The following is a 9,705-nucleotide window of genomic DNA, read 5'->3' as shown; positions in this document are numbered from 1 at the left end:
GGCACAGCTACATTTTCAAATGAGACATAAATGACCAGTTTAACTTTTTCTAACACAGGAAAACTGTGTTCATTTTATAGTTTTCTTAGAAAAAATGTAACATTTCAAGTTCTGTTAAGACAGGCAGCTGAAGGCAAAAGGACATTTCAAGGCACAAAGTATCTATAACCTACATTCAACAGTCATTTTAAGTATCCTGAAGGACATTCAACTTGCATAAGAGCATCAGTCAATAAAACCCAAGACCAGATACTGGGAGCACAAACAGCTCCCTGGCCCAGTTAAGAGCATTTTATACCAAGCCCAGCTTTGTGCAAACCACCACAGCTAACAATGGGAGTTATAAATCTTAGGAGGTCATAAATCTTACTTAAATAACACCATCAAAAACAGCTCTTGAGAACTCCCAGATGTTTCCTGGGAATATATCTGCATAAAAGCAGGCTAACTGCATTGTTTAAGGGCAGTCCATAAGGCTTTTAAAGACAGTCTGTCCAGGGGTACTTTCAGTGGTTCCCTTACAACAAAGAGGATGCAGAATGGAGGACTGCAGAAGGTGCATCCAGTCACACACACTGAGGAGGGACTGAGGAGGAAAGTACTGGGATTACGAGTCACAGTGCTTGACATGACACCTCCAGGATCTTCTGGACTTACTGCAGGAACCCATCTGCCCAATCTTCAGGGAGGCAGAAGAAGTCTCAGATCCTGTCCCGTTTGCTCAGCAGCAGGTGTGGCTCCATGAGAATAGAGAGGGGCAGAGCAGAAGCCTTGGCTGGGCGAGGGCAGTGTCCGTGCAGGGCTCCAGGTGCCTCAGTAGGGCGGCTGGGCTGCCTTGCCTGGGGGAGGCCACTGGGGAGGCGCTTCTGGCTGATCAATGGGCTCGTAGGTGCTGCGATCCTGGCCCGCACTGGGGACACCTGGGTGGAGATGGAAGAGAACAAGCTTGGGAACAATGCAAAAGCACAAGAACTGTATCCTCTAGGAGAAGCCAACAGCTCAGGAGCACACCACATTAGCTGCCCTACCAGCTCCACAGCACCTACCCCTCTGTGATCCTCACTGCACAGGCAGGAGGTAATAAAGTCATCCTTCCAGCAAGGGAAAACTCACTGCTTTTGAGCATGCCTCTTCATTCCTTGCCCACTGCTCTCTTAGTAGCCACGTGGCTGTGTGCAAAGCAAGACCCACAATACCCCACTGCAGCATAACAGGTTCCTGTAACAGCATATTTCAGCAAGAGCAGAGCATGAGAGCTCATGGGAAAATGAACAGACATAGCCAGAAGCAGCAGGAACCACGGCCAGCTGACAGCATGGATTTAAAGGCATGATTCACCCCTGAACCACTCCTCCCAACAATACAGTCTGCACACCACGGCACTAAATTTGAACCCAGCAGTGCTCCCAACTGCACTATGAACAATTTGCCTGTACAAAATCATGTTACTGTCCAGGGGATGAGCAGGGAAGGAAGAGAGAGAGAGAGAATGTGCATGGACAGCTCTTTATCTATGGACCAGGCACCTGCCGTGGGGAGAATCACAGATAGGCACCAAACCCTATGAGGGGTTTGTTCTAAGCAGCAAAGATGCTGCCAAGCAACAAAAAGGGATTTTGTGTGGAAAGAAAATGAGACACAGAAGACTAGGAAAAATGCAACACTGCTGGGTGGAGAAGGAAAATGCCAGATAGCAGGGAAATGAGAGGAAATTTGTCATGCACAAAACAGCACACAGTTTGAAAAAGTCTTGAAAATCTTGTGAGAAAGACAGTTCAGGAGAGGATGCGAAACTACAAAGTGTCCAGCTGCTTTTCCTCTGGTGCATAATCCAGCTAGAGGAGATACTCCCTCTACTTTTCCCCAGAAGGAAAAGAAAGGGTTGGCAAAGAAAGGACACCCAAAGGCTTCCAACATGCACACACAAACGCAAGAGGAGGAAGAGAGGAAAGGCCTCTCACAATACCATTGTGGGCAAAGTGGCTGTCAGACAAGGACTCCAGGTCTGCATGGGAAGAGAGAAAGAATATAAATTTAAGGCCAAAAAGCACACCAGAAACACAAAATGGGAGAACAGACACGGGCAAGAGAGAGCAAGCACCCCACTGAAAGAGGGGCAGAATCCTGCTGCACAGGCCTCAGGCTGAAGGGTCCAAAGAGCAAGGCAGACCCCTCAGCACCCAAGGGGAAGGCTCACACTGACAGGGGAGCAGAGGAAACACCCTACCTATGTTCAAGGTGTACTCTCCTCCACGCTCCAGGTACATCCGATACACCAAATAGCAGGCCAGGGGTTTGAGGAGGAGGCTGAAGATGGCCATGCCCACGCTGAAACGGGTCGTATCACTGAGATGGTCGTGTGCAGGGTAGAAGACAGAGATGTGAATGATGTCTGTCAGCACTGTGAGCAGCAGGCCAGTCAGGAACTGCAACAAGGAGAGAGAACGGGACATGAACTGAACAGGGGTTTAACCACCGCAAGTAACAAGTCAGTGCCAGAATCTATTTCCTGTGAGATCTGTGTTCACACCATCATCCCTCACCCCAGTATCACATGGCTAACTCTTTGGCACTGCCCCAGGTAGAGAGATACTCCTACATGAATTATCTTGTATTTTGTGCATTTTCTTCACATCTATCAGATACCTTCTCATAAGGCATTCCAGAATTGTTTAATTTTGTTTGCCAATCTCCTTAATGTTCAGAGAAGGGTTTTATAAAGTCCCTCCATTCAAGCATATTAAACACTTTGAATCCTCCTCTGGCATTACAAGTCACAACAGCAGGTAAAGAAAGCAGGAATCGTGTACGTTCATCTCTGAGAAGAAAATAATTGATACTGAAAGTTTCTCACCATGGTTTACAGAGCTTATAGATTTATACACTCTGAAAAAAACCAAACCCACCCAAACAGGCAATTGACTTGTTCACTGCTGTACTGGGAACAGCTGAAAATCAGCACTGGCTCAAAGCCCCTGCCCTCCAACCTCTCCCTGAGCAGCCTGAGAGAGGCCAACACCCTCACACTCACCATCACGATGGCATCGAGGGAATCTCGCTGCACAATGGCCCAGATTCCCACTGCAAGGACACTGAAATTCCCCCAGGCATAGGAGGCTGGCAAGATGTGATTCATGCATCCCCTGCCAAACAAGACAAAAAAAAACCCCAGACCAAATTCACAACTAGCCTGCAACAGTCTGTGCTCATCCCTGTTCCCATACAAACACCTCACTCCTAGGTTTAGGATGTTCTTGCACACAGGTAGGCACAGAGTGCTGATTTTCCAAGAGTGTCCCACTCCTAGTTTGAAGGAATACCCTCTTCTCACCCAGGCGAGGCACCAATCACTCACCACACTGTGAGCAGCCAGTGCACCAGAATGATGGCCTGTGGGAAGAAAACAGAGAGGAAGACAGGTCAGCAAGCTGGGAAAACCCCGGGAGGATCTACCTAAATGACACAATCTCGTCTGGAAGAGAGCCCTGGAGCCATGAACCAGTGCAGAAAGCTGGTGAGGCAACTGGGACAGTGAAGACAAACCCATTTTTCTCCCCTTCTGTTGCTGAGTATTTCCCGTGGCGCTGCACTGCAGTCGTTCATTCTTGTTGTCATCTCTGCTGACAGCTGATTCAGGGCCCACTTAGTCTTTTTCTAAATGGGTTATTGATTTTGGAACTCCAGAAGAGTTTGCACAGAAAACCAGGCAATCTGACTCACTATGCTAGCACAGTTTATACATGACCAATCTGGCATCCCATCACCAAGAAGTCCATAGATAGTTGAGCCTGCATCTCCCAGAATTTCACTCCAGTCCTCTGTAAATCCTCCTTCTACCTCCTTCCAGTCTGTTCAGAGCAGTGGTCCAACCTCACTGCAGTATTAACAGACCTGAAGGCATCTTCCAGGACTCCTGAGAACCTGATCCTGCCACAGTCTCTTCTCACTCCTGGTGAAGCCACCAGGCCCAAATGCCAACAGTGCCCTAAACAGCAGTAAGATAATGCTGTCACAAATTCTGTACTTTGCACATGTCCCTGATGATCCTGCTCCTTGTGCTCAAGGGCACAAATCCAAGAAGAAAGGACTGTACTGTAACAAGTGACACAAGGATTCTCTTCACCAGCACTTTCCATTTCTGTAACCAAGGAGACATACTCTACATATTTATTCAGACAGCAAACGGGAACAACAATATATCACTTCAGGCTTTTTCTACATCTATATCCATGTGCTCACTCCTTCAGAGCCTGCTGGCCAATCCAGCAAAGAGAGATCTCTCATATTCACTCTCTAAACATTTGTGGAAACAAGAATATGGAACATGGGCTCTGTCAGCAGCCTCACCAAAGAAAGGCTGAAGCCTGGACAAATCAGAGGATCCATGAGATACAGACAATCTTCCTTTTTTTCTAGCTGTGAGAAAGGCTCCAACTGGCATTTATACTGGCCTTGGTATAAAAAAAAAAAAAACACAGTAACAAAGCCCCTCTGAAGCACACTCCCACCCTAAAAAGTGAAAAAGCAAGCTTGAAATGAGGAAGTAACAAAAGCCTGAGTTCCTCAGTGGACACAGGAAAGCTGTATGCAGATAGGAGCATCGAGACACTAAAAAAAATAGTAATTAAGATCTACTGACATCCTGCCACATCCCTTGACTTAAAACATCTCCCCATGCTCTAACTTACAACAAAACCAGCTGCTCGAGGAGAGAGTGACCTGTGAGGCTGTGACACAAGTGAAGCCCAGCCAGGAAAGCCCTGGGGGTGGCCCCGTTGCTGTGGCTCCCACTGCTCTGCCAGGACACCACAATGCAAATCCCTCCCTGTCTTCTGCTCCTCCTTCCCTGCAGTGCCCCAGCACAGCTGCTGAGCACTCACCGGACTTTGCTGCAACTTCAAACGCTGCTCAGACAGATTTTTATTAATTAATTTTTTTAATTGTTCGTGAAAGCTTACAAAATGCTTCAGCACCACCCCCCACTTCCCCTTCTCCCAAATTGCACCACGGAGACCAGGGAGAAGCTGCTAATCAGTTAAAATACAAGATGTTCTTGGGAAGAATGGAGACATGCAAATAGCATTTACTCAAGAGACTATCACAACATCAGGGAAATTCTTAATTAGGTAGTATTTAACTGCATGTCACATACCCACAAGACCCCTCAAGGCTCACCAGTTAACATAATTAGGCAAGGTGGCTTTTTTTTTTAAAGCTGTCTAGATCAATATTGCAGTTATTAAATTATGAAGTATGTTTAGTCATCAGCGTGAAGTCAGGTAATCTAGGGCTGATAGTATGAGGGACTGCTGAAATAAAAACAAGATGTTCCCTTCCTGGTTACTAGTCCAATTTACATGACAGTTGGAATTAACTGGTGGTCTTGGTATGCTTTAACATAGAAAATATAGAGTTAATGAAGAGCTACAGTCACCATGTGAGATAATTTGTAGGCAGTATCCTGATAAGACAGCAAGAGAATTTAATTTTTTTCCATCTGTTCAAGGCCTTAAGTCTGTACCTATGACAGACATACTTTTCTTGAGAAAATAACTCCTAAGACTTGAACTAGGGCTGAGAGCAGAAAATAAGAAAGGTAGGTCCTTTGTCCCCATCCCTTCTGTGCAGAAGGATGACAATGTGATTAAAAGCATCCCATTGGAAAGTGGGGAGAACTAAGGGGAATTCCTAGCTCCTCTGCAAATCCCAGCATGTGATGGAACTAATTGCCAAGCATAAAAAGAGACTGGGTCTGCCTGGGTCTCATTAGATGGGAAAACTCTTTGGAACAGGAATTCTTTTAAACATGCTTCAGCACAGACCATAGCATGAGGCTGAATTTTGACTAAGTTAAAATTTACATGGTTCCAAATTATAATTATTTTCTTCTTGTATCTAAATTTTTATTTTACCTTTTTTTTTTTTTTTGGAGTGAGCTCATCTATCCTGTGAGTGACATATTCACCTGAGAACACACTACCCAAAATACAGATGTGAGTGGCCACCTGTGAGGATGCTGCTCATTATTATACCAGAGGGATAATGAGAGTGGTTAGGCAGTGGGACAGGCCATCCAACAGGGTTGTTGTGGCTCTGTTCTTAGAGAGTTTTAAAACTCAGCTGAATTCTGAGTTGAGCTATTTGATCTCACTTTGCAGTTGGCTTTGCTTTGAGCAGGAGGTCGAGCAGAGGTCTCTTATTATTCTGTGATTCTGTGACCTGGCATTTCAAAATGCCTAAGCACAAAACGTGTGTTTCCAGGCACACTGTCCAGGCTTAATCAAAGTCAAACCCTGTATTTTGAGGCCCTCCATAATTATTGCAATGATCCCAGATGTCAAGTTGTCATGGCAAAAGCAGAGCTGTGCTGCTTCCCACGTTTTGGTGAGCATTAGTTAGAACCGAGCACGTTCCTCACCCACCCTAGGGCAAAGCCTGCTACATTAATTTTATAGCTGTGCAAGTAGCTTAAAGAGAGGCCTCAAGGCTGAGATATTGCTACATTCTGGCACAAACACAGCCCAGTCATGCAGTTTTCTTGGAGCTACTTCTATCACGAGGCTCATCTTTCTAATCTCACAGAACCCGTAAGCAGATCATGCCAATGAATAGTGGCAGTGTGTGTTATTTCCAGGCCCTTTCTGAGTAAGAATCTTTCCCACCTTCGTGGTATTTTTTCAGGGAATCAGGCCCTAACTCGGGAACAGTACAAAGATGCAGGTACAATTATTAACTCCCTGTTCCCCAGCTCTTCAGCTCCAGAGTTGACAGACTCGACAACAAGGAATTTCTTAACTGCTGAAAACAGTTTGCCCAGGAAAAGCTCACTCCTATCTGGTCAGAGATTGTGAAATGCTTCTCTGAAACCAGAAAAGAAAGGCAACATTTTAGCTGTGTTGTCTCAGTGACTCACTAATTGAAAAGGCTGGGTTTTTCAGCTCCCCTACCTCCACCTCCCATGGCAGAATACGTATTTTGTGTTCACAAACTTTTAAATTCAATGTCCTCAGTTTTCACTGTTGTTTTAACATGGGAAAAAAAATTAATCAAACCAAGTTAAAAGACAAAGCAGAAGGCAAGATCTTTTAATCTTCCTAGTGCCCTGGGAATCACACAATAGTCCAAACTTGTCAAAGTATCAGCAAGTCTCCAGAATGTAATATAATCCACATGCCAGGCCTTGAAGAATCCATTTGCTTACTTGCCTCTAACAAGGGAAGTTGCTTTTCTTGGTGAACTAGTAAGAGGGAGGGAAACATCATTACATGAACATCCAGCTTTTATTTATCACAGCCACATGAAAGCCCTCCTGTGCAAAGCTGAATTCATAGTGGTAGCTGAGATAACACTCTCCCCCCACCCAACCCGTAGGCAGCCTGCTCCAAGGCCACTGCTCCCAGCTTAAAAAAACCTGATGTGATCAGCTTTCACTCTCTGGGCAAAGCTTTAACTGCAGAAAGCACCTCAAACTCGCTGTATTAAACAAGTTACACAAAGTAGTGAAGCTGGGAAAGGGCACACACACCTAGAAATCTCAGAGCTTTGAAAATGTGAAAGACAAAAAAAAAAATAGAGGAAAATGTCACCTGTCTGGTAGCAAGGAAGGCTTTGATATCAAACACCCACATCAAAAGCAAAAAAAGCGTGATTTTAGCATCCTCCAGCTTGTCCTCAAGGATGTGCTTCTCCCCACAGTGAAAAATGTAATGTAATTCTGGTTAAGTCACTTATTTTTCCTTTCCCTGGTTATCAGATATTCCCTGAAATTTCCAAATTGCCCTCAACTGGTGCCTCCCCTCCTCAACAGAGAAGCAATTTCAGTTATCTACCAGATGATAACCCCAAACCAAGCAGGCTCATCTTTCTAAGATACTTTGCCTGACAAGCAAAAACTTCGCTTGCTCAGGATCTCCTCCAGTGTTTTATCTTGGCTTAACTCTGGTCAGCTGAGCTAGAAACCTCCAGGGACGCTGGTTAATAGCTGTTGTTGCCACTCTGACAATGCCCCTGAAGTCTGAGTGAACCTTGGAGTCATCACCTGACTAGTTCAGCGACCAAGACTCACAGAATATCCCGAGTGAGAAGGGACCCATTAGGATCGAGTCCAGCTCCTGGCCCTGCACACACACCCCAGCAATCCCACCCTGTGCCTCAGAGCGTTGTCCAAACACTTTGCTGAGCTCTGCCAGGCTGAGGGCCGTGCCCACTGCCCTGTGGAGCCTGTCCGGTGTCCCACCACCCTCCGGGGGAAGAACCTTTTCCCGAGATCCAACCTGAGCCTGCCCTGACTCAGCCTCGTACCGCTCAGAACTTCTGCTGCCTTTCCCCACGTGACGAAAAAAAAAGCTTCCAAACACCACTTTCTTCCTCCTCGGAGGCCTCCACAGCTCCGAGCGGGGCCTGGGCCGGGCTCTGGACCAGGGGCAAGGCTGGAGATCGTGGGAGAGGAGGGACCGAGCCAAGCGCCCCGTCCCCGGGATGCCGCCCGCGCCCCCCGGCAATCCCCCCGGTAATCCCCCCGCTCCTCCCGGCCCCGGGGGCGGCCAGAGCGGACCCTCCCTGCCAGAACAGCCCCTACCTTGAGGCTGACGGCCGGCAGCTCCATGGCAGCGGCCCCGGGACTGCCGCTCACGTGGGGCCGGGCCGGGCTGGGCCGGGCCGGGCAGGGCGAGGGGCGGGCGGAGCGGGGACACCGCCCCCGCCGTGCCCTCCCACGGTCACCCGGTGGTGGCCTTGGGTGCCAACTGGTGGCTTTTGCCAGGCGTGTTCCAGCCGAGGAGCTGGTCTGGGGGCTGTGCCTGCCTGGTGTGCACCGCACAGCTTCTGACCTCGTTAATGCATGGAAATATCGGGTGCCAGACGACGGTGCCAGACTCCTTCCAGTGATGCTCAGCGACAGAATGAGAAGCAGTGGCCGTAAATTAAAACACAACAAGTTTCGCCTCAACACCTCAACTTCTTTACGTGTAGAGTGGCAGAGCACTGGAACAGCTGCCCAGGGAGGTCGTGGGGTTTCCCTCCCTGGAGGCATTCAAACTCGCCTGGATGCGCTCCTGTGTCACCTGCTCCAGATGACCCTGCCTTGGATGGACAGGGGGATGGACTGGATGAACTCCAGAGGTCCCCACCAACCCCAACAATTGTGTGATTCTGTTTCCAAAGCCACCACTAAGTTAAAAGCGTACACAGATTATTTTGTTGACTCCAAACACTCAGCCAAACTCTTCCTGCTGCTCACACACGCAGTGCAGTGAGGGAAGGTTTGACATCACACTTGGGCTGTAATCAGTGTCCAGGAGGCCTAAGGCCTGTTGTAGGGCTTAACAGCTTTCTGCTGGAAGAGAAGACTTTTGTGCACACATCAGTGCTGTGACCAAAGAGCGAGGAGTGCCAGAAAACCTGTTGATAGACACCAAAAAAAAGGCAATTTCAAGGTGCTGAATGTGCTCAACTGTGTCACGCAATAGCCAAGCCAAGTTCAGGTCAGTCTTCAGGGTTGTGCCAGGTGCCTAGAATGGCTGGCAGGTACTTAGTGGCTTCCTTTGGCCCTAGTTTATTTCTAGAACTAGATAACTGAACTCTTTGCATGGAGGTCTAGTACAAATCACAAGTTCTTCACTTCTCATTCTGAAAGCAAGCTTGTCCCATTTTAGAGCTAGGGGAGTTGCTAAGTGACCAACCCAACCCCACACAGTTCAGCTATAA

General features: G+C 47.5%; 1 protein-coding gene across 2 annotated transcripts; it reads right to left on the bottom strand.

Annotated features, from left to right (window-relative positions):
- Nucleotides 1-38: 38 nt before the first annotated feature.
- On the bottom strand, nucleotides 39-8,643 carry AGTRAP (angiotensin II receptor associated protein). Of its 2 annotated transcripts, XM_027882547.1 has the most exons (6): nucleotides 8,579-8,643; nucleotides 3,356-3,390; nucleotides 3,032-3,143; nucleotides 2,228-2,426; nucleotides 1,967-2,005; nucleotides 39-920 (listed from the first exon to the last, which is right to left on the bottom strand). In XM_027882547.1, the coding sequence occupies exons 1-6, from the start codon at nucleotides 8,603-8,605 to the stop codon at nucleotides 814-816; spliced, it is 519 nt and encodes a 172-aa protein (XP_027738348.1). In that variant the 5' UTR covers nucleotides 8,606-8,643; the 3' UTR covers nucleotides 39-813. The 2 variants fall into 2 exon arrangements, with proteins under 2 accessions (XP_027738348.1, XP_027738349.1); XM_027882548.1 differs by lacking the exon at nucleotides 1,967-2,005.
- Between the last annotated feature and the right edge of the window lie 1,062 nt (nucleotides 8,644-9,705).

This window comes from Empidonax traillii, unplaced genomic scaffold (genome assembly GCF_003031625.1).
Source record: "Empidonax traillii isolate 1590-97213 ecotype Southwest subspecies unplaced genomic scaffold, ASM303162v1 scaffold106:size2091409, whole genome shotgun sequence".
Classification (NCBI taxonomy): Eukaryota; Metazoa; Chordata; class Aves; order Passeriformes; family Tyrannidae; genus Empidonax; species Empidonax traillii.
The sequence above is the reverse complement of the archived record's forward strand: the minus strand, read 5'-3'. Positions and strand labels throughout refer to the sequence as shown.